The sequence below is a fragment of the Chlamydomonas reinhardtii genome, chromosome 16 (genome assembly GCF_000002595.2).
Source record: "Chlamydomonas reinhardtii strain CC-503 cw92 mt+ chromosome 16, whole genome shotgun sequence".
Lineage (NCBI taxonomy): Eukaryota > Viridiplantae > Chlorophyta > Chlorophyceae > Chlamydomonadales > Chlamydomonadaceae > Chlamydomonas > Chlamydomonas reinhardtii.
In genome coordinates, this window is record NC_057019.1 from 4,257,548 (window position 1) to 4,283,664 (window position 26,117).

General features: G+C 64.4%; 4 protein-coding genes across 4 annotated transcripts; 1 reads left to right on the top strand and 3 right to left on the bottom strand.

The window, feature by feature from the left end:
* Nucleotides 1-1,652: 1,652 nt before the first annotated feature.
* On the bottom strand, nt 1,653-13,878 carry CHLRE_16g668250v5 (uncharacterized protein). The gene is made up of 12 exons (XM_043071102.1): nt 13,442-13,878; nt 12,940-13,029; nt 12,479-12,553; nt 11,622-11,720; nt 8,995-11,277; nt 6,969-8,765; nt 6,079-6,782; nt 4,283-5,800; nt 3,875-3,973; nt 3,483-3,562; nt 3,193-3,269; nt 1,653-2,993 (listed from the first exon to the last, which is right to left on the bottom strand). Exons 1-12 carry the CDS (start codon nt 13,766-13,768, stop codon nt 2,280-2,282), a joined length of 7,863 nt encoding a protein of 2,620 aa, XP_042915843.1. The 5' UTR covers nt 13,769-13,878; the 3' UTR covers nt 1,653-2,279.
* Nucleotides 13,879-14,008: 130 nt separating this feature from the next.
* Nucleotides 14,009-16,302, top strand: CHLRE_16g668200v5 (uncharacterized protein). The gene is made up of 4 exons (XM_043071101.1): nt 14,009-14,547; nt 14,735-14,896; nt 15,195-15,276; nt 15,494-16,302. The coding sequence occupies exons 1-4, from the start codon at nt 14,272-14,274 to the stop codon at nt 15,715-15,717; spliced, it is 744 nt and encodes a 247-aa protein (XP_042915844.1). The 5' UTR covers nt 14,009-14,271; the 3' UTR covers nt 15,718-16,302.
* A 13-nt stretch (nt 16,303-16,315) lies between these two features.
* Nucleotides 16,316-22,058, bottom strand: CHLRE_16g668150v5 (uncharacterized protein). The gene is made up of 10 exons (XM_043071100.1): nt 21,834-22,058; nt 21,659-21,749; nt 21,090-21,187; nt 20,876-20,968; nt 20,579-20,692; nt 19,971-20,331; nt 19,521-19,765; nt 18,963-19,311; nt 18,263-18,459; nt 16,316-17,749 (listed from the first exon to the last, which is right to left on the bottom strand). Exons 1-10 carry the CDS (start codon nt 21,954-21,956, stop codon nt 17,516-17,518), a joined length of 1,905 nt encoding a protein of 634 aa, XP_042915845.1. The 5' UTR covers nt 21,957-22,058; the 3' UTR covers nt 16,316-17,515.
* A 54-nt stretch (nt 22,059-22,112) lies between these two features.
* Nucleotides 22,113-26,038, bottom strand: CHLRE_16g668100v5 (uncharacterized protein). The gene is made up of 7 exons (XM_043071098.1): nt 25,209-26,038; nt 24,727-24,865; nt 24,382-24,566; nt 24,028-24,114; nt 23,531-23,585; nt 22,915-22,993; nt 22,113-22,721 (listed from the first exon to the last, which is right to left on the bottom strand). The coding sequence occupies exons 1-7, from the start codon at nt 25,797-25,799 to the stop codon at nt 22,628-22,630; spliced, it is 1,230 nt and encodes a 409-aa protein (XP_042915846.1). The 5' UTR covers nt 25,800-26,038; the 3' UTR covers nt 22,113-22,627.
* Between the last annotated feature and the right edge of the window lie 79 nt (nt 26,039-26,117).

A 26,117-nucleotide genomic window follows, 5' to 3' on the forward strand; every position in this document is an offset into this window, starting at 1 on the left:
CACTGCGGCAGCAGCTACAAGCAACTCCCGCCGTCTAGGCTGTCCTTGCATCCGGTGCTCCTGACAAGGTGACAACCACCCACCAGATCACCGGTGCCTCACAGGCACGAGTTCGACGAGTAGCTGTGCGTCACATTCCCTCGAGCCCTGCTGCAACAGCTTCACTCTGTCCGCACCCTGCCCGCACCCTGCCCTGAGATGGCAGGGCCGGCGAGCCAGGTGGCGGCGTGGCCATCCACGTGCCACTTGATCAGTAGATCGGCTTGGGTGGCACTATCAGGGTAGAACGCACGGTAGCCTACAATGGCTGAGTGCTTCCACCAGGGTGCCCTGCTACAGTAGGCGCAATCGGAGCAGGCTGGGCGGCCTCTTCCGTTTTCCGCTCCACACACGCTAGCAGAGCCGGCAGGCACGCAGCACACATAGCGCTGGGGGTGCAGCTCGGTGCACGTCCGTCCTGATTTCGCCCGACTTAGTCAACCATCGCCAACCTTGAATGCTCGGGGCTCTAAACCTGGGGGCTAATCTATTCCGCGATAGTCCGCGGAAGTCGGGCAGGCTTATGTGGGCGCCTCTTTTATACTATATACTCATACAGAACCCCCGTCAGAGTGGTCAGAGTTACAGGGGAGCATTGCATGCTCGGGCTGAGTAGGTACAAGGGACAGGGGTCAGGCTCAAGGTCAGGAGGCCAGCGGTCAGAGTCAGGGGGCCCTCAGAGTCCGGGTAGTCACCCAAACCTGCCCCCGCCCAAACCTGCACCTGCCCCCGCCCAACTCTGCTACACACATGCTGACATGCGGCATGCGCTAATGGTGATGCGGCTTGGTGGAGCGCAGCCTGCGACCATGGTGTCCGCGGCGTGGTGGTGTCTGCGACGGTGTCGGCAGTGGCGCAGGGCCTGGTGGCGCCCTCGGCGGCAGCAGCCCCAGGCCCAGCAGTGGCGGCGTGCATGTGCGTAGCGGAGGGGGCAGGCAAGGCCACGGGGAGGAGGAGAGCACAGTGCTGCCCAAGCAGCGGCGCGAGTGCGGAGGTTGAGGACCGGCCGATGTCTGCTCAGCAGTCTTTGCTGGCGAGCATAGCATGTGGTAGACAACCCAATGTCGTATGAGTTCGTTCGGTTGAGCAGTGAGAGCTGCATGAGCCAGCAGGGCACTGCACATGTGGGCAGTTGCGAGCCCGTGTTTTAGTGCTGTTTGGGTTGACGAGTGTTGCGGAACTAATGCGTACGTAGACCAGAGCGGAAGGCGGAGTGGGCTTGCAGGCGGCACGAGAGTAGGCAGTCAGTAGCGCAAGTTGCGAATTCACATGTTACCTCGTAACCGACGGTAAACGCTGTGGACGGTCGCGCCCACAATGGCTGGCTGACGGAAGGTGGCTGCTGTATTGGGATGGCTGGGCTGGACGACGCCGGCCGGGCTGGCGTTGGGACTACCAGAAAGGATGCCTGCTGTGCCTGTGCTTGGCAGGGGGACGTGGCGGGACGCATGGCGGGCGGCGTCTGTACAAACCGCCCCCGGCTATGTCCGGCACATGAGGTAGACGCTTGCGGGCTCAGACAGGAGACGTGGCGTGGGCGCAGCCCACTTCTCCCTTGAGAGGGAAAACCACTCTCTTGTCGCCTGGGGGATGGAGCTTGGCTGAGGCGTGTCCCGGACTTTCGGCACTACAATGAGTACATGCCTTGTCCAGCCATCCCCCCGCGGGGCCCGTTTCACGGGCTCCCGCCCCTCCTGGGGTAAAAGCGCCATCCTTGGCTTCGTGCCCTGCTGCCCCGGGCCGCTGCGCACTGCGGCCGAGCACCAGCACTGCATCACCAAGCTGCGCCGGCCCACGCACGCACGCCGCCGCCATCCAGTCAGTCCTGAAGCTTGACACGCAGAGTTCTATCTGCGCCCTAGGTCCGAGGGCGCTCGACCCACACAATCGCCCCCCCATCACACGCACCCACCCCGAATTCGGCAGCAGTGCCACTGGGCCGCATCGCCTTCCCTACCTCACTTCTTATCCGACTATTACTATCGTAGTAACACGGCACTCTGCGCAAAGTCGTGTCCTCATCTCGTTCGTTCACTGCCACTCCTGCAAAAGCTCTGCACCCAACCTGCACGCACGACAGGGACGGGGTTGACAGCAACGCCGTGCCTAACTGCCAGGCCTCAAAATCAAGGGTTCAGGTCCGCCGCTGGTGCCACTTCCGTACATCATCCCGGTAGCTCCAATCACGGGGACGGCAGCGGCCCGCCGCCTGCCCTGGCGGCCTACGCGCCCGCCGCATCCTATGAGACCGGCCTCGCCACCACCTCGGACAAGGCTGCGGCGGCGGCTAATGCTTCGCTCGGCGCGGCGGCAAGGGCCGCGCCGCTGCCCTCTCCACCCGCCGGCTCAGCGGCGGACATGCTTGCCCCCGCCGCGCCGCTCGGCACCACTGCACAGAGCTGCGTGGCGAGCTGGCAGCTGCTCTTGCTGCTGTTGCTGCCGGCGGCGGCGGCGGCGACGGCGGCCCTCACCGGGTTGGTGGGCTGCTGGCGCTGCGCGGTGCCAGGTAGCGCCAGACCTGAGCTGTTGAACGACGAGGCCAGACCGTGCAGCCCAGCAACCCCCATGCCCATGCCCATTGCCAGATCCAAATCTAGATCCAGGCCACCCACGCCGAGGCCGGCGCCGCCCAGCCCGCCGTCGTGCAGCTGCGACTCCGCCGGCAGCAGCTCCCGCAGGCGCCGCTTCATATGCTCAAACTCGGCCGCGGCGGCCGCGCTGCCGCCGGCGCGGTTGCGGTCGCCGGCCGTGCCGCCGCCGGCCTTGCACCCGCCCGGTGCCGCGCTGTCGGCTAGGCCAGGTGCGGCCAGGGCGGCGCGGGGTGGCGGTGGTGAGGCGCTGTTGGACCGCGATCGCTTGCGGCTTTTGCCGCCACCGCCGTTGGCTCCGCTGCTGCCTCCGCCTCCGCCGCCGCTCTGACGGGCGGCTGCAGGCTTGTCAGAATCCAGTAGGGCCTGTGTGTTTTTTTTTGTGTGCGTGCGTGTGTGTGTGTATGTGTGCGTGTCAGCGCGCGCAGCACACTTGCGAGCGGTGAAAGATCATACTTCTGCAGGCTGCTGCTGCGAGCTACCTGTCTTGCAGGCTGATGCTTGGCATTTGAATCCCACGCCACACCAATGTGACGCCCCGCCTGTCGCTTGCTCCCAGCCTCACCTCGGCCACCTCCGACAGCCCAAGCAAACTGAACGGCTTGCACCAGGGCTTGGGCACCCACGAGCCGTCTGTCCGGTCTGTGAACACGACGTGGCGTAATCGGCGCGGGTGCGACCGGCCTCAGTCGGTTGGGAGTCACAGAGAGAGAAGTAGGCCTGAACAGGAGCGCCGTACGGTAATGTACGACGCCAGCCACGAGCTCTTAAGCCCAGCAGTACGACCAGCCCGACATAGGCCCAGCAGACAGAGGGACATAAGGGCCGTGGTGGGGGCCAGGCAAGGCAACTCACTGACGCATTTCCAGTTGATGCGGTACCGCTGCAGGTGCGGCGGCAGGTGGGCTGCCACCTCGCCCTCGCTCGGACCCCACCTACAGCAAGAGCACAACAGCAGCAGGAACAGGGTCGCATGCGATGTTGCGTCATCCACAGGGACTTCAGGAAGCTGTGAAATGAGGACGCTACGCTCCTACTGGGGGCGGGCACATATGTACTGTTGCCCCAGCCCCAGCCCCAGCCCCAACCCAAGCCTTAACCCGAGCCCGGCCTTCCCTACCAGCCGGCTGCACACCATCCCACACAGAAACCTCGGCCACACCAACCACGGCCACTCACGCACCTTCCTCACAACCCACCCGCCGCCTCACACAGCCCGCCGCCCCACACGCCACCCATCCACTCACCAGATGGTTGCGTCGGTCAGGCTGCGCCAGAAGCTGGGCTCGTCAAAGCCCACAAACTCCAGATGAACCTGCTCGCCCGCAGCCTCCAGCACCTTGGCCCTGTGAAACGAGCAGTAAGAAAGGACAGGCGTGAAACAAAGGGCTGCTGCGTAAAATGCGGCGCAGGCACCCTAGACATTAGTACGTGCCCTAGGCATCGCAAGAGGCGGGAGGAGCGGAGCAGCGAAGGCACCACATGTCCTGTCCCCTGCTTAAGGCGCCACCGTGACGATAAACAGATGCCCACCACTGCTCCCTCTGCTATTGTGCTTGATCAGGACTCCCTCTCTCTTTCACACACTCTCTCTCTCTGTCTCTCTCACACACACACACGCATGTCAAATCATACACCAACGTGCATGCACGCGCCTGTAGTAGTAGCCATTGTTGAGGTCCATAGCCATGGGCTCAGCCGTCAGCAGCGCCGGCCCGCCCGGCGGCGCCGCCACCCGGGCCGCCACCGACCTAGCCACCTCCGCCAGCTCCAAACGTGCCCGGCCGCCACCGCGCCCGCCGCCACCGCCGCCGCCCGCGCCGCCGCCCGCCGCGCCGGCGGCATCCGCAGCCCCGCTGACGCCACCGCCGCCGCTGGCAGGCATACCCAGGAGGTGCGGCGGCAGGTATCCGGCCGCCAGCGCGCCATACGTGGTCCGAAGCGGCCCGTGCCCCAGCCCACCCACAGCCAGAGCATCATGACTCAAGCCCATCGCTGTCAGGGCGTCCCGCAAAGCCGCATTGTCAGCTCCGTTGCCGTTTCCGCCGTTTCCGACATTTCCGCCGTTTCCGGCGTTACCGCCACTGCCCGCGCCGCGGCCGCCGCCGCCGGTCACGAAGCCCAGCGGGCTGAGCGCTGCATCCTCGCCCCCAATTAACAGCTGCGCGGGCAGCAGGCCGGCGGCGTCGACACGCGGCGAGAGCAGGAAAATCGGGGCCAGCAACGAGAAGTCATCTAGAGGCGGGTGCTGTCGGAGGGCCCCGGAGCCGGCGCCAGTGCCGCCGTAGTGCAGCAGCTCCGACGCGTTGCCATCGGCGGTGGCGCCGCCGCCGCCGCCGCCGCCGCCGCCAGCAGCACCATGCCAGGATGCCGGCAGCCTTGCGGGTCCCAAGAGTCCTTCCAGACCGTCCTCACCGTTGGCAAAGGCCAGCGGCGGCGTGCCGTACGGCCGCCACGCCGCCGCCGCCGCGGAGGAGGAGCTGCCCCCCGCCATCGTGACGCCCCCGCTGGGGAGCCTGTCCGGCGGTCCCGGGAACAGCGACAGGGCCCCACGGCTCGGCCCCGAGATCAACACGTCCTCCCCGGCGTCGCGCAGGGCCGCCGCCGCCGCCGCGGCATTCGCCGCCGCGGTGGCGGCGGCGGCGGCGGCGCCTGCGCCGCCAGGCCCTCGCCGCGCGCCCGCGTGCTGCAGCTGTGCCTGCAGCAGCTGAGACGCGGGCGGCCTGGACGGTCCTGGCGCCCGCGCCGCGCCAGGCCCTGCCGCCTTGGCGCCCGGAAGGGGCGGCACCAAGCCGGCCCGCGCGGCGCCGCCGCCGGCGCGGGCGCGGGTAGCGCCGCCAGCGAACCGCTTGGGCGGCGGGCCGACAAAAGGGTCGTCGAGGCTGTCTGGCGAGGGGCCGGGGACGGCCCAGGAGAAGCCTGAAAAGCCTGGGGGCGGCTGGAGGTGGTTCAGCGGTGGAGAGCCAACCGGCGGGAGCTGCTGTGACGTGCCCCGGCCGGGCCTGCCGCCGACTGCGCCCTTCGCCGCCGCGTTGCTAGCAGCTGCGTGCGCCGCTGCCACTTTGGAGGCAGCGGCCGCGGCCGCCCCAGACAGGCGGATCCGCGTGATGGCGGCGGCGTGGGCTGAATTGTTGGCTGCCTCCGCAGCCGTGGACGGGTCCGGCGGGCGAATCCTGCAATGTCAGGACGTGCCAACCGCACCACCATTATCCCACAACCATCTGACACGCACCATACCAGTCCCACTAGCATATCCCCATACAGCATGCCTGGTGTATGACAGAAAATCTCGGCACCGCCTTGCCAAAAGCCCGTAACCCGCAGCCTACGGGAGCGATCCCGGCCGCCCACTCAGCCCCTCACTCGCCTTGTAAGCCCGACCGCCCGGTCTGTCCCGGCCCCTCCCCACTCTTGAAATCCTGCGCCGCCCGCCGCCCTCGCCGCCACTCACCTGAAGTACTGGGCACAGTTGTGCTTCTCAAGTGTCACCCTCTGGACCACTAGCCCGTTCTGCGTCTTGCTGTTCGCCAGCTGCTCCAACAGCGCCTTCCACAGCTGCCGGGTGAAGGGGCTGGGCGCCGCGCCGGCGTCGCCGTTAGCGGCGGCAGGCACGGCAGGCGCGGCAGGCGCGGCGGCAGTTGGATCGGCTGCGGCGCCAGCGGTGGTGTCAGAGGCAGCAACGGCAGCAGTGGTCGCAGTACTACCTGCACCTGGACCTGCACCTGCGTCTGCTGCTGTTACTGCAGCTGTTACTGCCGCTGCAACGGCGGCATCGGGCTGCGAGACCACGCCGCCGCCACTCGCCTCCGCACCGCGAGCGCTGGCTCCAGCAGTGACCGCCGTGGCAGCCGCTTCGGCGGCTGTGTTGGTGTGAGCAGTCGAGCTGCACGGAGCACTAGCAGGGGCCTCGCAGCCGCCACTGCGTGCGCTCTCCTTCTTGCTTGCCGCCGCCTGTGCCCTTGCCGCCCCCTCTGGCGCCAAACCCGACGCCGCGGCCTTGGCTGTGCCCCCGGCAATCTCCGAGTGAAATGCATTCGTGGCATCCGCGGCGGCTGCCGAGGACGCTGCCGGCATTCCTGCCATTGAGAGGGCGAAGCGCTGCGATACGCCGTCGATCAGCGCATCGATAGACACCCACACGCCCGACCGCTGCTCCTGTGCCGCGAAGCGAAGGCCACATGGGAGGATGGCAGCACGGTCACATGCAGAAGACCGTACACTAGTGCAGCAGAGAGTCCTTGCAAAACACGACACATACACACACACATTCGTCATCGTCCTTCACTTTTGACACTCCGCCAACCCGCCTGCCCAGGTGTTTCCAATCCGCCCCAGCCCTACCCGTAGCCATGCCACGGCGGCGTCCGCCATCGCCCTCCACTCCGCCTCGCCCACCGCCGCCCCTGCCGGTGGAGCCAAGTGCGTGTCACCGTACATCCCCAAGGGCAGGGGCTCAGCCGGCATGTCCGCAGCCGCCAAACGCAGCGGCGCCTTGCCGCGACCCGCCTCCTTGTCCGCGGCCGCAAGACCAGCTTGCAGGGCGGCGTCGGTTGCTGTGGTGGTTGTGGTGGTGGCGGCGACGCCAAGGGCTTGCTTGGCGAGGCCCAAGGCGGCGCTTGCGGTGTGCGCGGAAGCGCGGGCGGCGAAGGGCGGAGGCACTGGTGCCGTGGCGGGGCCGACAGGCGGAGCCGCCGGCGAGGGCGATAGGCGCGAACGCGGCGGGAGGTCGGGTCCGTCCTGCAGCGGATGATGGCCTGCAGCTGCGGCCGCGGCCCCGGGCGCGCCGCCGGCCGCGGCGTTGGGATACCGCCCCTGCCCACCTTGCTCTGGCGCATCGTAAGCGAGGCTTGCTCGTGACGAAAGGGTGTGTTGCTGCTGTTGCTGCTGTTGCTGCTGCTGTTGCTGCTGCCGCGCGCGCACTTGCGCGATCTGGCTGGCGAGCAGCTTTCGCTGCCGGCCGCGTGCCGCGCCCTGCGCCGCTGTGGAGAGCGCGCCGTCCAGCCGCCGCCGCTCTACTGCGCCGTCGCCGTCACCATCGCCATCGCCACCCGCCTCCTCCTCCGACACCCTCCCGCTCCCTCCCGCCCGCACTGCCCGCAGCCTCAGCCGCTGCTGGCGAGCCTGCGGGCACTGGGGCTGCGGGTCCTCAAGGCGCGGCTTCGGACCCGGCTTCTTCGTAGCAAGCCCCCCAATGTTCAATGCTGTCCGCCAGGTCTGGCCCGCGGCCGCCGCCGCGGCACGGCCGCGTCGCGCGCCCGCCGGCAGTAGCAACGATGCTGCCGCGAGCGCCGCTGCCGGCCCTGCTGCTGCCCTCCGCGCCAGTTCCGCCGCCTGTTGCCGCTTCACTGCGATCGGGGACCCGGCCAAAGCCTGTGGCGAGGTCGGGGCGGAGGCGGGCCCTGGTGCGGTACTGGGCCGGCGCAGACCAGGCCCACGAGTGAGCTTGATGGCACCAGCAGCAGCGGCACCAGCTGCAGCTGCGGCTTCGGCAGAGGCGGCGGCTTTAGCTGCAGCAGCAGCAGCTGCAGCAGCAGCGGCCGCCCTGGCTTCGCGGGTGCGCTGTGCGTGTTCTGAGGCGCGCTTGGCCGCCGCCGCCATTCGCAGCATCGTCGCGGCGATGCCTGCCGATGAAGGCACCAGCAGGCGGCGCGGTGGCGCTTGCGGTGGTGGCAGGCGCCGCGGAAGAAAAGGCGGGTGGGAATGCGGGGGCGGCGGCTGCCGTAGGAGGAAGGAGGAGGCGGCGCCGGCTGCTCTTCGCAACAAGGCGCTGCCGCTGCCCTGACGGGTTGCCTGGGAGGTGGGTGCTGGGATTCCGGAAGGAGCAGCGGCAGCAGCGGCAGCAGCGGCAGGGGCAGCGGCGGCGGCAGCTGGTGGCTGTGCTGGCGATGGCTGCGACAGTGGTGGTGGCAGCTGCGAGAAAGAAGCAGGAGCTCCATTCACAGTACCGTGGTTGGCGCCCACGGTTGGCGCACGTGCTACTGCTGCTGGCGTTGCGCCGAGAGGTACTGCCGCCACCTTCGCCGCCGGCGCCCCCGCAGCACCGGCGGGTGGCACTTGGGTAGGGTCCCCCAGGTGTGCGGCTTCGCGCCCCGGGGCAGCTGCGTGGAGTTGCGGGCTCGAGGGAAGCATCGCTAGCACCTGTGAAACACACGTACCGCAGCGGGTGGCGTTGGCTGCAGCCGTGTGCTGCGCATTTGCACCGCTCACCACATGACAAATAGCCCCGGTTCCAACCATCCCCGGTCCCAACCAGCCGCTCCTCTGCCGCACAGCTCGCGTATGCCAGCGGCCCTGCCACCTGTTCCGACCGCACGCGCCCCGCTAGCCTTCCCACCGCACCTAGCTGCCCAGCCGCCGCCCTCCGCACCTGCTCCGCTCCCTGCTCGTCAAGCGAGTCCAGGCTCCGCAGCAGATCCACTACCAGCACCGACACACGCCCCGCCAGCCGCCGCACCGCGGAGCAGCCGGAGGCCGCGGTTCCTGTGATGACCGAGGCCGCCGCCGCCGCCGCCACAGCTGGCCCGTGTCTTGCCTCTGCCGACCGCTCCAGCGGTGGTGCATTGGGTGCATCCACTGGTGCCTGCTCCTGGGGTAGCGGTGGTGCTGCTGCGGACCCAGGTTGCGCTGGTGAGGGCCCCCGCCCCCTCGGTTCTTCTTGTGCCACGGTTGCCGCGGATGGCCCAGCAGCAGCAGCAGGATTCGAGGCCCCAGCAGCTGGCGCTCCTCCCGGCTCCACACCGCCCGCTGCGGAAGTGGCGGCGGCGGGCGCAGCAGCAGCACTATGGTCCGCAGCGCCTTCCGCTGCAGGCCGCCCGTCACGTGCAGCAGCCGGCGGCACATCAAGCTCCATGGGCGCAACAGCAGCCGCCCCCACAGCGCCTGCCGCCGCACCCTGATCACCACCGCCGCGCCCGGCCGCTTCCGGCCCAGCCGGCCCCGCCTTGCCTCCATTGCTCACGCCACTGCTTCCTCCAGGGCCAACCGCCGCCGCCGCCGCCGCCGCCGCCGCCGACGTCGGGGCTGCCGCCGCCGCCCGTGCCCGCGCCGCTGTCCGGCCCGCGGCCGCAGCAACGGCCGGCAGCGGCTGCGGGTTGAGGCCAAACAGCGCCAGGCCCGCAATCAGCCTGCACGCCAGTGAGCCCGGCGGCGGCCGCTCAGGCGCCGCCAGCGACTGCGGCCGCGCCGCCGCCGCCGCTGCCGCCGCCGCCGGCCCTGCTGCTGTCCAGGCGGCGGTGGTGGCAGCAGCGAGCCTGCGCCACCTGGCTTGAGACGTCGTCTGGCACAGCTGCGGCACCAGCGCGTGAGCCCGCCTGTGCCCACTGGGCGCACACGGCTCCCGCGCCCCCGCCGACCCGTCCGCCCCCGCCCCGCCGTCTGGCCCTGCACCCCCCGCCTGCGTGGCCGCATCTGCAGTGGCGCCGGTCTCAGTCTTCACGGCAACAGCAGCACCAGCTGGTTTGCGCCTGCTGGCCTGCCCTGCTGCGCCATCCGCCGCCGCCGCCGCCGCAGCGCCGCTGGCGTCGTCGGCACCGCTCCCGCCGTGAAGCACATCGGTGGCGGGCGCACAGCGCGCCCGCTTGGGCGCCCGTCCGCTGACCTCCCCTAACGGACTGGCGGCACAAATACCGCCGCCTTCTACACAAGACAACATTCTCTTCATGAACTCGGCATTGCGCCGCATGACGTTCGCCGCCGCCGCTGCCGCGCCAGCTGCATGTGGCCTTTTCTTCTCCAGCTGCTGCAAGAGGCTCCTGCCCTGCTGTTTGCACGGCGGCTTCCCGCTGCTGCCGGCAGCGGCGGCAGTAGCAGCAGCAGCAGCCTCGGCCGGTTGCCGGTTGCCGTGAGCACGGCCACCCCTACCGCCAATCTCGCCGCCGGCACTTCCGCCGGCATTCTCGCCGTCACTTGCGGCACCATCGCTGCTGCCGCTGCTTCCACTACTGCGGCTGCTGCTACCTTCCTCCACTTTTACCCGGCGCCTCGCATCGCCGCCGCCGTGCCTGCCATCTCCCTCCGCCTCCTCCTCCTCTGCCTCACCCTCCTCGGACTCGCTTGCCCCCTCGCTACTGCTGCAGCCGCTGTCGCCGCCAGGGCTGCTGCTGTTGCTGTTGTCGCTGCCATCAGAGCTGCTGCTGCCGCTACCGCTCGCGCCACCGCCACTCTCGCTTGTGTTACTGCTGGTATTGCTGCTGCTTGTGTCGGGGGCCGCCGCATGCGCCGCCTTACCACCTGCACGCTTGCCGCCAGCACCACTGCTCTGCTTCTTGTGGTGACGGCCAGCAGTCGCGGCGGCGTTGCCAGGCGCCGCAGCTGCCTTGCTCTGCCTCTTGCCTGCGGCGGCGGCCGTGTTGCCCCCGCTGCCCGGGTGCTTGCCACCGCCGCCACCGTTTGTGCAGCAGCCATGCTGCTGCGCGCTCACAACTGCCGAAAACCCCTTGGATCCTGGCGTGCCGCCACTGCTCCCAAAATCACCACGGCTGCCTGCTGCTGCTGTGCCCGCCGCCGATGCATGATTGGGTGTAGTGGCAGCGGCGGCGGCGGCGGCGGCGGCGAAGGCGGCGGCAGCAGTGGTTGTCGTCGTGGCGGTCGGGGAGGCACCGGGGGGCGCCAGCAATGCGGCGATGTGCTGCTCAAGCAGCGGGGCCAAATCCTGCGGCGGCGCCGGCGGGTATGGAATGAACTCAGCAGCAGCGAGCTGACGACAAAGGTGGCTAGCGAGCCAAGTAAGTGAACATTCTGCTCCGCAGCTATTGCTGCAATTTTGCAGGGTGGGTGAGTACCGGTATCCGTCCACAGCAGCAGGTTCCTTCGTACCCAGCAGTATATGCATAGCAGCAAGCAGCCTGCCTGCTGGTGCATCTCATTCCGCCGCCGTGCGTTGCACACTGTTTGTTGCGGCATCACCTCAGACCTCACAAAGCATGCTGCACAAATGCACAGCAGTGTCGACCCCCCATTATATATGCTTGATTTGTAATCTAATAACATGCGCACCTTGCAATCCAGCGCCCACACGCGCGCGCCGCTGCCCAGGTATGCATCCGCCTTACTGGTGGCAGCGGCAAGGTCCGTGTAGACCAACTTCAGGGGGGCCTGCGGAAGAACGTCATTATTAAGGCGGTAAAAAAATTGATTAGATCCATCGATACCAGGAGGGTATTATATATAATGGGATTTAACCCCACGCCAAGATCACCAACAAGCTACAAGAGTATATCCCTCCTCCGCGCTCGATCCCATTAGTTCGGGGTTGGCAATGGTTTAATTTGGGATTGGCTGGTGTGAACTACCCACGCACCCGCCCCACGCACTCATGAAAAGCAAGGCGTCATCGTTTGTTGGTTCGTCCTACTAGATATAAATAGATGTGCAGCAGCTGCATGTATGCTGCGTGCGTGCACAGGCGGTGGGCGGTGGGCGGTGGAAGAGTTGATGAGGTGGTTACAGCTAGCGGCGGTGGTTGCTCCGATGAGATAATATCGTGAGCATGTATGGCTTCCTCCGGAATTTTGCATGCGCTGCCTTTACTTGTGCATGAATATGTTCGTAGACAGTGAAAGGAGCATCAGCCATCCAGAACATACGAGACGTGCACGTACGTGCATGACGATGCTGTTGGACTATCAGTACCGTAGTCTATTCGAAGTTCGTTGTGCACGCACTTCGCAATACTAGTAGCACATATATACAGCTGTACTACTGCAGTAGTGGTCCTGCTACCGCGTATCACCTATCCACGCTATCTACCAGCAGCTGCAGCCGTGCCGTCCCACACACTTGCTTGCTTGCTATCTGGCTGCTGGCCGGCCACGTGCACGCACCAGCCAGCAGCTAGCTAGCCCCATGCTCACCTGTAGGCGCGGGTGCTTGAAGCCCAGCGGCGCCAGGAAGTCGCCCTCGTTCTCCTGAGCCACCGCCAGGAGGTACTGCGGCGAGCAGCCATGGAAAAGAAGCATGCAAAGAAACGTGCATTTACTTAGAGGCGTGACCCTTCAGTGGCTGGCATGCATACTAAGCATAAGGAACAGACATATAACTGGCGCATGCTGCTGCTGACGGCAGGCCGAATGCGAATAGTATGATGGGCGGCAGTAGTGTTGGGCAGCAGCAGCAGGTGGGTAGGGTGGGGCGGCGAACGTGCAGCGGAACTTGTTACTTCCTTGCTCTCTTCTGCTTGTCCCCCACGTGCAGGGCACGCAATCACGATACGTGTACGTACTGCAGCCTGCAGGTATGCTACTGCTGTACACTGCCGCGAGCAGACTGGAGATTCAGCATCTATCACCGATAGATCAAACACACAGCAACTCACCGGCTGGCTTGCCGCCTCCGCTGCGACCCGGCCCAGCGCCAGCAGCAGCACGCGCACGAACTTGGGGCTGGTGGACGCATGGACAATCACCTGCGATAATTGACATACAATAATGGCGGGCACTTACATGCTTGCGTCCCTTCCTAGCTAGGCTATCTAGGGATATGATTACAAGCTCAACATGTGTGTGGAAGTGAACGTTTGTACGGAGCTTTAATCCCCAGCTCCTCAGCGTAACCCGCCGGAGTCTCAGCGCCAGGCAGGGTGCATGTATGCGTGTGCGGGCACTACGTATTGCTGGCGTAGGCAAGCCCCAATCAAGCAACAAATGCTCATTCCTCATTGACTGCCCGCTACATTCGTACATACACCTGCTGTTGTTAGCAGGCAACTCCCCCGGCGGACAGGTGTATTCCGTAAGTAAACGTGTATGCGTGCGCGCCGCCGCGTGCAAGATTGCTAGTGATTAGCTAGTGGGTACAGCCGCGCCGCCGCCGCTCACCATCAACCGCCCTTCCACTTTCAGCGCAGCGACACATGCGCATGCCTGCAGCTCCAAATCCTTGCTCAGCAGCAGCACCGTCCGCACCGGGTCCGCAACTCCGGGTTTCACGGTGCCGTCATCCGAGGGCCGTGAGTAGACGTAGGCGGCAACCACCTTCCCATGCCGCTTGTAAGCCCCCTTGAGCAGATTCGCCGCCGAAGCATACAGGTTTTGAGCCGGCGCATCCTTGTAATGCTTTGGTAGCACCCGCAAGAGCAGGCCTCCGCCAAGCGGGACGTCCGTCTGAACGCAGTCCAGTGGGTTGGTGTCCGAGCGCGCACGCATGACTCCGCATATTCTACGCTGCCATCCGAGGCAACGGCGCAGCCCGCGCGGGCAGGGCACCCGCGCTCTTTTAACTTGACATGGAACCTATACCCGGCTACGCCCTAAGCAGATATGGGTATGATTACAAGAACAGTCTAATGAATTGATGTTGGTGACGGGCTGGGGCCACTCTAGCGATTTCCGCGCCCATCGATTGCATTGCACTCTCTCGACACGCAATGGACTCTCGTTTTAGGACTCGCAACGATCAAAGCTAGTTTAAATATAACACATAGCACTCATTGCCCTGCCCGGCTCGTCCACAAGAGCTCGTTTCGCATTCGCAGTCTTTCATAAGCTGATTATAAACTCAATCACATCTAGATAGACTGTTTGAAGGCCCAGAATAGATTGCACATGCTCACGTAGCTTGAGCACGGGATTCAAGGGAGATTTGACCGCATAGGCGGGACAGTCGCTCGACAGCGTGTACCCTGTCCCGCTGTGCATAGCGCTGGAGCATGACGGATTACCTAAAGGACTTCATTGACAGGGCTGCAGATGTGCCCCTGCAGCTGCGTCGGCGCCTTGCCCTCATCCGTGACCTAGACGAGAAGGCACAGGCGCTGCATCGTGAAATAGATGAGCACTGCAAGCGCACGCTGGCGGAGAAATCGCAGCAGCACGCAGCTAAGAAACAGAAGCAGGCTGCGGGGGAGGACGCTGGCGGGTCAGCAGCGGCGCCGTACGACGTGGAGTCGGCTCTGAAGCGGCTCATAGGTCTCGGGGACGAGAAGGTATGACATGGGCTGCGAGGCTTTGGCGGGTCTGCACCTTGGCTTGGACGCGCAGTGCAGCGCTGCAGTGCCACGGCAGTCCGCTGCCACACGCGCAGCCATTCCGGCTAAACCGGTATCTGAACTGCAGGTGCAAAACACTAGCTGCTCAGGGCTTTCACGTGCTTCCCTCCGCCACGTTGCCCAGGTCAACATTGCTAACCAGATTTACGACTTCATGGACAACCACATCAACCAGCTAGACACGGACTTGCAGCAGCTGGACGGGGAGATTGAGGCGGACCGCAAGGAGCTAGGGCTGGAGGGTGACGAGACGGCCTGCGAAAAGCTGGGCATAGAGGCGCCGCAGGTGTGTTGGCAAATAGGTGCCATTGGATTAAGAATGTCTGGCCAAAATCTTGCCACCACACCTGGTCATAAGGCACTTTGGGCGACAAAGACTGCTAAATCATAGGGGCTGATATGGGTGTGTTGGCTACCAGTACCGTCCTCGCATGCTAACCGTTGTAGCCACATGCGGCACCTGTCCTGTGGGGCCGCCTGTGGGGTTGCTTGTGCCGCTGGCTGGTAAGGCTCGGCGACAGCCGCAGCTGCCGCTGCTCGTACATGTGTGGACGTGGTCACTGACGCGTGTCCTGACCACACAGGGGTCACGGCCGCACACGGTCGGGAAAGGGGCAGCGGACCAGAAGAAGAAGCGCGGGCGGAAGAAGGACGAGTCGACGGCAGGTATGCACCAGCACACGAGATGGCCTTCTGTCGCACCTTGCCGCCTTTGTGCTTGTGTGGGCGCGGCGTTTGCTTAGCATGGCTGCTGTGTTAGACAGCAGACGGCCGCGCTTGACGACCGGCTTGGCGATCACAAAGCCCGCCACCAAATGTCGCACATGCTAGTGCTTGGTGCAACCAGCCTCAAGCCACCCTTACTCGCTTGTGCTGCCCGCAGCTGCAGCCGGTGGGCTGCCGCCCATCGAGAACGAGCCGGCGTACTGCATCTGCAACAAGCCGTCGGCGGGGCAGATGGTGGGCTGCGACAACCCCGAGTGCACCATCGAGTGGTTCCACTTCGAGTGCGTGGGGCTGACGGAGGAGCCCAAGGGCAAGTGGTACTGCCCCGTGTGCCGCGGGGACCTGCAGGTCAAGTCGGGCAAGAAGAGCGGGCGGCGGTGAGCGTGGTGCGGCGGCCGCGGCTGCTGCTGGTGTATGGATGGAGTGGCAGGGCCGAGTGCTCGTACGCACTGCTGCTGCCCGCTGGTGCTGCTGCCTGCTGGTGCTGCTGGCGGTCCGCAAAGGGACTGCAGCTGGCTGTGCGGCGTGCGGCACTCGGCAGCGGAGTCCGGCGCGCCAAGCTCGGACAAGCTTTGGAAGTACATGTAGACAGTGTACTCGATGGGCGCATGCGGCCTGCTTGTGCCGTTTGACTCCAGTCTGGTCAGCATGTGGCGTGGAGCGGTTGCGGCAGTGATACATAGCTTCGCAATCAACTAACAAGGTAGTCAGCACGAGGCAAACGACGTTGATCAAGAGGAGAACGTTGCAAGGCTGGTGATAAGAGGAATGCATGCACGGAGGCAAGGATAATGCGGATGTACGTTTATTTGAGACAATGCGGCGTCGGCAAAACTATTCACGGATGGCCCGGTCTTGGACTGCGCCCCGGGCCATGATGAGCGCCAGATAAATACATGACTGGTATGATACTGGCATGACTGATGACGCGCACTGCGGCCACTGCATCTGTAACAGAACAGGATCTCTGGCCCTATCATGACGTTATGTATGGCTAACAGGGGGATCATGGCTGCGACCTGCCAGCTGCGGCGGTGGATCGTGAACTCTTGCTAGGGGCATGCGGATGATAAAGTGCGGACAAATGCGAATGCTGAGCGTGGCCGAGGAGAGCTCATGGCTCAGCTGGTAATGCTCTCGGTCCGTTACGAACACGGGCGCTAGGTGCATTTGAGCCACCGTGCCCTTTCTGTGCAGGTCCTCAGTCATAAACAACATGCCGCTCGCCGTCACGCAGCATGACGGTCCACCATCCCTGGCAAGACACACTTTCAGCGGCCACCAAGATACGGTAGCAGTCAGCGTAAGCGGTGCGACAAATTTCGAACTTGTAAAAGAATGTACGGTAAGCGACAAATGCATGTCCACGGTGTTCGCACGCACCACACCCACCTGTCATATCATGCAGTCCCACGTTCCAACTGTTGGGCCCCACCACATCTTCCGCTGCCCGAGCGATCAAGCGTCGGAGTCCTAGGTCATGAGCGTATCCCTGCCTATGCCGCACGGGATTGCAGGAGCACGCCGCACGTCGGTAGATGAGTTGCGCACGCATGTACCGTATTTGACAAGTCAAGCATACATCGTCACACACAAGGATGACCGGTACGCAAAAGCCAGCCCTTTCAATCCCCTATCATGAATGTAATCCAACGCCCTTTCATTCCTGGAGCGTGGTGCCGTGTCAGTATTACGGAACCCTCGCAAGGTGCTTGCCGGGCCCCAACCAGCACGTCACCAGCACCACGAAGGCACCCGCAAAACCACGCGCGGCCGACCGGACGGACGGCTGAAGCGCCGCGGTATCAGCAAGACCCATGAGCATGGTTCCATCTAGCTAGGTAGCGCGGCAGGAATGAGCTTGACTAAACGCACGCACATTGCAGCATGCAATGAACTCAGCATGCTATTCCATCCATTGCCTTTCGGCACGTCCACTCTCGCTCATCAGCTTCGGCTGCTCCATCCAGAAAGTTCCGTCAGCCGGCTACACAGCGGGCCGGCTTGAAGCTCTTCATGCAGCACGCCATCTACGCGAGAGCGCAAGTTTGCTTTGTACAGAGACTACGCCAGGTGTTGCTGTCCTCGTCCCAGGTGCATCTTTCGTGCAGCTGCTCACTCTGTGCATGCATACATGTCGGCCCAACGCCAAGTGCGTGCGAGGCTTGCCCGCTGCCGTTCAGTTGTCGCTCTTCAGTCCAAGCAGCTGCTTGATGCTGAACTTGTTGTTGCGTTTGAGCGCCTTCGCGAGCGCCTTGGCGTCCTTCTCCTCCACGGGGTTGCCGGGCAGCAGCTGCATGTGCTTCAGGGACTGGTTGGCGGAGATGGCGGCCGTGAGCGCCTGGCAGCCCGCCTTGCCGATGTTGTTGAAGGCCAGGCCCAGCTTCTTCAGACTGTTGCTGTGGCGGATGACCTGCGTGCGTCCGTGCATTTACAATTGTTTATATGACTGAACTTAAAGCCCAGCCAAGTAACACCGGTAACACATGTGCCAGGCCGTCATTGCTTGACTCTGTCTGTGCAAGCACATTTGACCTCTGCCGAATACAAGCGCAGGGAGCTGAATGCAACGCGAACGGCTGTAGCTAGTATCCGGTTACGCTGCAATGCTGACCAGCGCTACTGGCTAATGCTGCAGCGTAGTGCGGTCGTAACGGCGCATGTGTTGTGCGACGCTGGTGCTCAGCTCCTCCCGTTGCAGAAAGCTAGCATCTGCTAGCTGCCCCGTCTGCTCCGCCAAGCTTCATAAAACGCTGCCAGCCCTGACGGCGTGCTCCTCGTCATCAGACTGCATTGCGGCTCTGTGTGTGCTCCATGCGTGCTCGCACGCCTCCGCTACTTTTGACCCCGCTGGTGGCAGCCCCGACACGTTTTCCATCGCTCATCATCATCAGCCTTCACATCGACCACGCATGCAATCACCCACCTGCGCCAGTGCCATGGCACCCTGGTCGCCGATCTTGTTGTAGGCCAGCTGCAGCTGCGTGAGGCTGGGGTTGTCCTTGATGGACTCGGCCAGGAACGTGATGCCCAGGTCGGTGATGTTGTTGTCGGGTAGGTCAAGCGCCGTCACGGACTTGTTCTCGCGCAGGCCGTCGCAAATGAGCCGCAGGCCGGCGTCGCCTGCAAGGAGGCCGGCAAAAATGAACGAGTTGAAGAAGGGTTACAGGATTCATCCCTTGGCGCGGTCAAAGTCTACGAACGTAACAGGAGCTGTCACTAATGTCGTCGGACTAAGTAATCACTAACGTGTCTGCCGGTCGGGCTCTGCATGGAGTGCAGTACACCCAGCGGCGCCTGAACTAGTCCTGAATTGGCTGCCAGAAATAGAGGTGACCTTGCAATAGCCTAGCAGGTCTGCCCCTGGTCGCCGGGACGGCACCGGCTTAAGGCATTCGCTCGCGCTAATAACGGCTGCCATTGCAACCCGACGTGTGAGCACAACAGTGTTGTACTGCGCACACGTGCTTAAGCAAGCAACGCGCCTTCACCCGCCGCAAACAAACGTGATAGGCAATCACGGCGCCCAAGCACGATGCGCAGCAAGTTTGCTTTCCCGACTGGCATCGCGGCGCCGCCCCGCCCCAACCCAAGCCCTGTCTGTGCGTTCTCCAGCAAGCACGCACCGAGGTAGTTGTGTGAGAGCGAGAGCGCGCGCACGCGGGCACTGCTGCGCAGGAAGTTCGCCAGCTTCATGCAGCCCTCCGGCGAGAGCCGCATCTGCGCGTGGAACATGCACGCGCCCGGGTTCTCGCCGTTCAGGAAATTCACGAAGTCCGTAAGCTTCTCCGGCGGGGGCCCGGCCTCCGTCGGCGCGGCGGCGGCGCCGTCGGCTGCCACGGGTGCGGATGTGCTGGCGGCGGCCGCTGCCGCCGGTGACGCCGCCTTTGCCTCCGGGCTCTGCGCCTCCTCGGCCCCCGCTGCGCCCGGCTCCGTGACCGGCCCCGTGGGCACGATGAGCGACTGTGCCGCCTCCTGTACAGTACGCGACATTGGCAAGATTCGCAATGAGTACACCTGTCTGTGGCAGTGATGCTTTTGCATCCTGGTGGTGCGCGGGCGTGCCGTTGTGCGGACCCGGCTCGGCTAGTATACGTATGTTCGCATAACACACGCATAGATAGCTCCATCAGTCATCTGTTGTATACAAAGCCCAAGTCGACGGTAAGCCAGCCCCCGCTCACATGCTCAACCACACGCTCTTTTGGCGAAGGCAACGGTGCCGCGGCTGCTTGCCCGTCCGCTGCCGCCTCCGTCGCCACTGCCGCCCCGCCGGCGGATATGGCGGCCGCAGCCGATGCCACCGGTGCAGCCTTCTCGTCAATCGACAGCTGCTGCAGGTCTGGCGGCGGCGTGGTCGTGGAGGTCGACGCAACGCTGGGCTCGCCCGCAGCAGCCGAGACCGACGTGGGCGTACGCGCGGGCTCCTCTGCGCATACGTGCACGGTTCGGTTAACGGTAAGGAGTGACACACCAATGTGCACCGGCGTGTGCAGAAGCCCACCCCTGGGCATAGCTCTACCTCAATCTTTGCACAGCTGCCCTCATCTGCCCCGTGAGGACCCCCAAATCCAATGCTGCATGCCTTCCCACCACTCAACAGCACGACGACGCCTGGCCGCCCGCCCGCTCACCGTCCTCCATCACGATCATAAACTGCTTGTCGGCCGGCTGCTCCGGCGCCAGCGGCTTCGCCAGCTCCTTGAACTTGCTGGCCTCCGCCCACTTGATCGCCCCGGGCATGGGCATAAAGAACGGGTCATCGTCGTCGTCCTCCTCCTCGTCGCCCCCGGCCCCGCCCGCCCCGCCCGCCACCGGCCCCTCCTCCTCGTCGCTGTCGCTCGCCCCCACCGCGCCGCCCGCCAGCGTCTGGCTGGCGTGCAGCCGCTGCAGCGAGTTGAGCGCCAGCGTCAGCATGCTCTCCAGCTGCCGCGGCCCGCTGATGCGCGCATCCGCGATGCCGTTCTGCAACCGCTCCGCCTCCGCCGCCAGCGCCTGCAGCGAATGAGTGGCGACCGCAGGTTAGCCGACGCCAAGCCAGCGGGCGGCTGCTGGGTTCCGACTTCCGGCACATCTCCAAACGTGACTCGCCCGCCGGTATCGTCCTTATGAGTTCTAATGTATGTTTACGCTGCCCTATAGCACCCATCCAGCCTGACAAGGCACCCCCTGCCGTATGTCAATGCCCCTCCCCACCGCTCCACTGAGGCTAGAGCCGCTGTAAGCTGCTCCCAGGGCTCACCTCGTCGTCGAGCTTCTCCGTGCCGTGCACCTGCTGCAGCAGATTGCGCATGGTGTTGTCCAGGTTGGTCTCGATCACGTCGAAGTCCTGCTTCTGCGACTCCAGCTCCAGCACCTGCATGCGACAAAACCACGAGGCTCGGCCGTTGTCAGCAGCAGGGGCGGCAGCACGGTTGTCAGCAGCATGGGCTGCTTGCCCGGCCCACGTTTCCCGCTGAAATCGCTGCACCACCACAGCGCTCGCAGCCACCGGTTGCACGCAGGTGAGCCCAAAGCCCCAGCTCCGGTGCAGCCTCACCAACTTCCGCAGCTGGCTAATCAGCAGCTGCTGCTCCGAGGACAGCGCGAACTTGACGCTCAGGATGTTGCCGTGCACACGCGACAGCTCCTCCTGCACACAAGTCCCCCGCACGGCATCGTCGTTAAGGCCCGGACCAACAGGCCATGCACTGGCCGCAGGGACTGCATGCAGGTGTGGCATGCTACGTGAAAGCGTTACTGCGCCACAGTACCTTTTGGCTGCGCGGCACGGGGATTGCCCCTGACGTGAAGTTGGATGTGGCCTGCTGCACCGACTGCAGCACAGCGCGTAGCGCCATCGCCTTGTTCCCTGTGGCGATGCAAACACACAGTACGAATAGGGTCAGCACGTACGCATATGCAACAATCGTCGGGCGCTAGCGTATGCCGCGAGCGGTTCTGCACGCCCACCACCTGGCTGGCACCCGGCGTCGAACACACGCGCGGCGTCCCTAGCCTTGACTACACCCCTCCCTTTAGACAACCTGGTACCACCGCCGTGTCATAATATGCCAATTGATGTCCCAATTCGGCACAAGAATTCTACCGTGGGGCTGTACATGGCATGCAATAGGAAGTCTGCCGTGGCTCATGCGTGCAGCGCGTGCACAACCGACATGCATCATCCCAGATATCACACCGCATGTAGTACTGTTTGAGGAAAGCGCGAACAAGGTGCCAGGCGCTTTTCACTTAAGCTTCGCAGGTCAGACGACTCCATCAGAGCTACGCGTACGCGCAGAACAGTTTAATCGTGTTTCCTTGCCATCCCATGCCCTGCCTGTCGTCAGGTATCCAGCAATAGAGGAATCATCAGTCGGAGGCAAGGCCTCAAGCTCCGCCATGGCCGCCTCCGTAGACGCATTTGTACTCTGCAATGTGAGAATTGAACATGAGACAAGCTACGGCCTCAGCGGTCTCGCCAGGCACTACCCAGCGAACAGATGGCATTATACCTGGTATAGAGCCTTCGCGTCCGCCGAGAAGGCCGATTCGTATTTCTGTAGGTTGCCGCATAGCGCTTGGAGGTCCACTAGAGCGGCTCTAAAGGCCTCCGCGCTGGTCGCGAGCGCCAGCATCGGAAGCGGCAACGAGGCACTATCGCCTTCAGAGTCGTGCCCCCGACTAAAGCGATGCTTCCCTCTCTTCTTATGCCCCCTATGAACCTCTTCGTGTGTGGGTCGAGGGACTATTGTATATGGTTCTTCAGGTCCTGGTCAAAAGATTGAGCAGGGAGGAGCACGCACTTACAACAACAGCACAGACTGTTATCTGAATGTGTAGTATAGCCGAGCTTGCTGGGTATTACTGGTCGTGCGGAACGGTGACGCCAACAGGCTGAAACACCATGCAGACCCCCCAGTCACACCCCAATGCTCGCACCTGGTTGGCTCGGCGGCCTCGGCCAGATTGCAAAGGTTCATCGCCCAGAGTTCAAAACCCTTACATCATAGCAAGCATTATATATCCGCATCACACAATGCGTGCACGCATTTCGGTCCGCAAGGCACGACCCTGCTGGAGGGCCCAACACACACCGTGCCACGCCCAGCGCCGTTGCAACGGCGGACGGACGGACGGACGTGCCTCTAGTCCAATCAGCACACCCCTGTAAACATCAAATGCTCCTCCCCCAACAATGGCACTCACTTCGCCCATTGGCCTTGAGCGCGACGTTCTCGACGTGCAAATCGGCTCCTTGCCATCCGTACCATCGCCCCTGCATGACCCGCCCATGCGACGGCGCAGCTTACGCAGCCCCCGGCTTGGTGAACACGCAGTGGATGAAGACCCGCCGCAGCTCCAGCCCGCTCTTCCGGTTCCGATTGACGACCGTCACATATCTGGAGGGCGTAGACGGTGCCGGGCAGCGCGTGAGTGGGATGACAACACACGTAGCCTGGTCAACGAGTGCTGGATGCTAGGAATGTGCATGCCCGGAACCGCAAGCAACACCAAATGCCCGGGAGAAAGCCACCATGGCAACCTTGAAAGCCCTAGATCAAATGCATATAGAGACTTAAGGTCCCAACCTACTTGAGCTCTGTGATGTCAAAGCCGGCCTGTGTGGCACGAGCCGCCATGTCCTCCAGACTGAAGAAGTAAGCCATGGTGCCTGTAAGCGTAGGGTGCGCTACATGTCCATTACACACGAGGGAATGCCAATACACACCCAGAGGGTGCCAGACACGCGTGTGGGTTTCACACGGCTAAGCGATCCTGTCATCCTGGGATGCGTTTTGTGACTGCTTACAGTGCCTGCAGCGTGTGCGGGTGCATGTGGGTGTTTGTGGCGGGCCGGGGAGTTAGCACGCCAGGGCCAAATCCGTGACTCCATCTCTTGGGCAAGTACAGGGCAGCAGGCAGCGCCTTGCGCGGCTGGAGCGGACGGCGCAGACGCGTGCGCGGAAGAGAGGCGTGGGCGGCACACCCATTACACCCCCCCACACACACACACACACAAACACGCACGCAACCACAAACACACAAACTTAGTCTCACTCACACGACACATACCACACACTCTCTCATATACACGCATTAACACAAATAGCGTACACATCAAATTTAGTCACGAGCGATTGGCGCAGCCCATCGCAGTCAGACAGCGCAGCGCGCCGCATTCAAGTCCCGGCAAGCGGCCTGCGCTCACCGTCTCCGCGCTTGTACAGGTTGGGGCCCACCCACTGTTCCGGCGGGATGCGCAGCTGCGTGCTCGGGCAGCGGCAGGGGCGCGACGGCAGCAATGGCAGTGTGGGTGAGGCGTTGGACACGCGGGTCTTTTCAACGTCCAGCGTCACACACTTGCGCGCCGCCTCCAGCTAAAGGCACTCACACATGTCGCTGTTTTACAGAACCCCTGGTCATCCTGCACACTTGCACGGAATGCATGACGGGTAACCCCAGCTCCTCCTGCCTACAGGCCCACAGCCCTATAGCCCCGCCGCGCCCTCATGAACCCCGAAGACCAATCCGCAAAGCTCGCCTCCGCCGCCGCCACATTCGCCCCCGCCCCCGCCCCCGCCCTTGCCCGCGCCCCCGCCTCCACCCCTCACCCACCCACCCACCCACCCACCCACCCAACCGCCCCTCACACCCCCCACCCGCCCCTCACACACCCCCTCCCCCACCCACCCACCCGGCCCTCACCTGCACCATGTCGTACAGGCCGTGGTCGCGGATCAGCAGTCGGCCGCCTGGGGCCAGGGAGCGCCACGCGTGCTGCAGCATGACCAGCTGCGGCGGGCGGGCGGGGGCAGGGGGAGGTGGGTGGGCGTGTGAAACACACGTGGGGGTTGGGGGCCCGGGAGGCGTGGGCATCCGGCAGGGGACACTGGGGACACGATGGGACCTCAGGTCGTGAGCTCAAGCCGGACGCGGTGCACATTGCTACTCCGTTTCCCCCTTGGGTGTTGCGAAAACCACCACCACCTTCCCTGGGGCCGCCTCCACCCGGCTGGCCGCCTCCGCCCCCGCCCCCGCCCCTGCCAGGCTGCCGCCCACCTGCTGCTGGGGCGGCACCGCAGACAACGTGAACATGATGAGCAGCGCGTCCGCCGCCAGGCCGTTGAACAGGTGGGCGGCGGCGGGGTCGGTGGCGTCGGCCGGGAACACGGCCACGCGGGAGCGGTCGACGCCCTCGGCGTGCGCGGCCGCCAGCAGCTGTTCCAGACAGGTGGTGGAGATGTCTGCGGGCCGTGTGCGCAGGTGGGTGGGAGGGTTGCGCGGGCAGGTTGGAGACGAGAACGAATAACGAAATCGGCGCCCAAGATTGATGGCATCCGGATCCGGAAGAGGTCGGAAGGGTGCGAGTATGCCGTAGCTGCCAGCTCAGCCCCGCCTGCGCACCTGTGCAGGTCGTGCGCGAGCCGGGGTTTGCTTTGAGCACGGGCAGGATGGAGGAGCCGCAGCCGGCGCCTATCTCCACCACGTGTCGGCAGTCGGGGTGCGTCAGGAACGGGAACTCCAGCAGCAGGTAGCGCCGCTCCTGCGTTTGTGTGTGTGTGTGGGGGGGGGTGGACGACGGACGGTGGGGTGTGTGCGTTTGGGTGGATGGGGTGGGTGGGTAGCGGGGTGGCGGGGTGGGTGAGTCGTTGATGGGGGTGTCTGCAATCCAGCCACCAGGCAGACATTAGGGCGAAGTGGGCAACCTGCTGAGATGCCAACCGTATGCTGGTTGCAACCGCAAGGCATGCCGCTTCGTGATCCCGCTGCCAGCTTTCATCCCGCCATGGCTGACTGGTTCCGCGCCCGAGACAGGCTCAATACCAATCCCACGCACGTCATCCTGCGTGCAGATCTTCTGGCAGCGTCTCGCCTAACACCCCCACCTTGAAGAAGCGGGCCGAGGGGTGGGCCTTGTAGAACTCCTCCCACCGGTCGCCTTCGTAAGACGTGGAGGCGGCGGGCACGCCCCCGGACGCGGCACTCTCAGCCGCCGCAGCTGCGGACAAGGCGCCGCCTCCCAGGCCGGCTTGCCGGCCCTTGTTTCTCCACGACGCCGCGCCTTGAGACAACGAAGACGACGACGTCGAGGTGGCGTCCGTAGACGGCGCCGACTGGTCTTCTCGAGGCCGCTCTGCAAGCGCCACCGCTGCCGCCGCTGCCGCCTGCTGCTCTGGCCGGTGGCCATCCCCCGCTGCTGCGGCGCAAGCGGCCCCAGCAAGGCTGGCAGCGACGCGCTCGCTGGCCGTCCCCTCCTCAGCATCGCTGAACACCTGCTTGGCAGCACGCAGGGCACGGCCGGCCGCCTCCTGCGCCTCCACTATATGGCGCACCGCCGCCGCGTGCTCCTCCCAGTCGAAGTCGTGTTCATGGTACTCCGCCGCGGGGCGCGCGCCCTGCCCTACATAGCCGCTGCAGGCGACCGAGCTCCGCGCATGACACGTAGCGGGTGGCGCGACACAGCTAGCGCTGGCCATGTTGGTGGGTGCTGCGGCGCGGTGTCGATGGGCGACCGGCGCGGGGTGCCGTTGTGGCTCGGCGACAGGGGTCGCAGCGGCCGCGACAGGCGCGCTGACCCGTGTCAGCCAGGACTGCGCGCTGGATTTGGTCGATACTATTAGAGTAATAGAGCTAGGTGGTCTCGCGCTGGCTGGTGATGCAAGGGAAAAGCCGCTGCTTGAGCGCATGCTGCAAGCGTGCGTGTGCGGCGCACCGTTTGGTCCTCACCGTTGGCTGTTCGACAATAAATGAACTGCTTTTACATGCATGCGTCACATAGAGACAATGGATTCAGG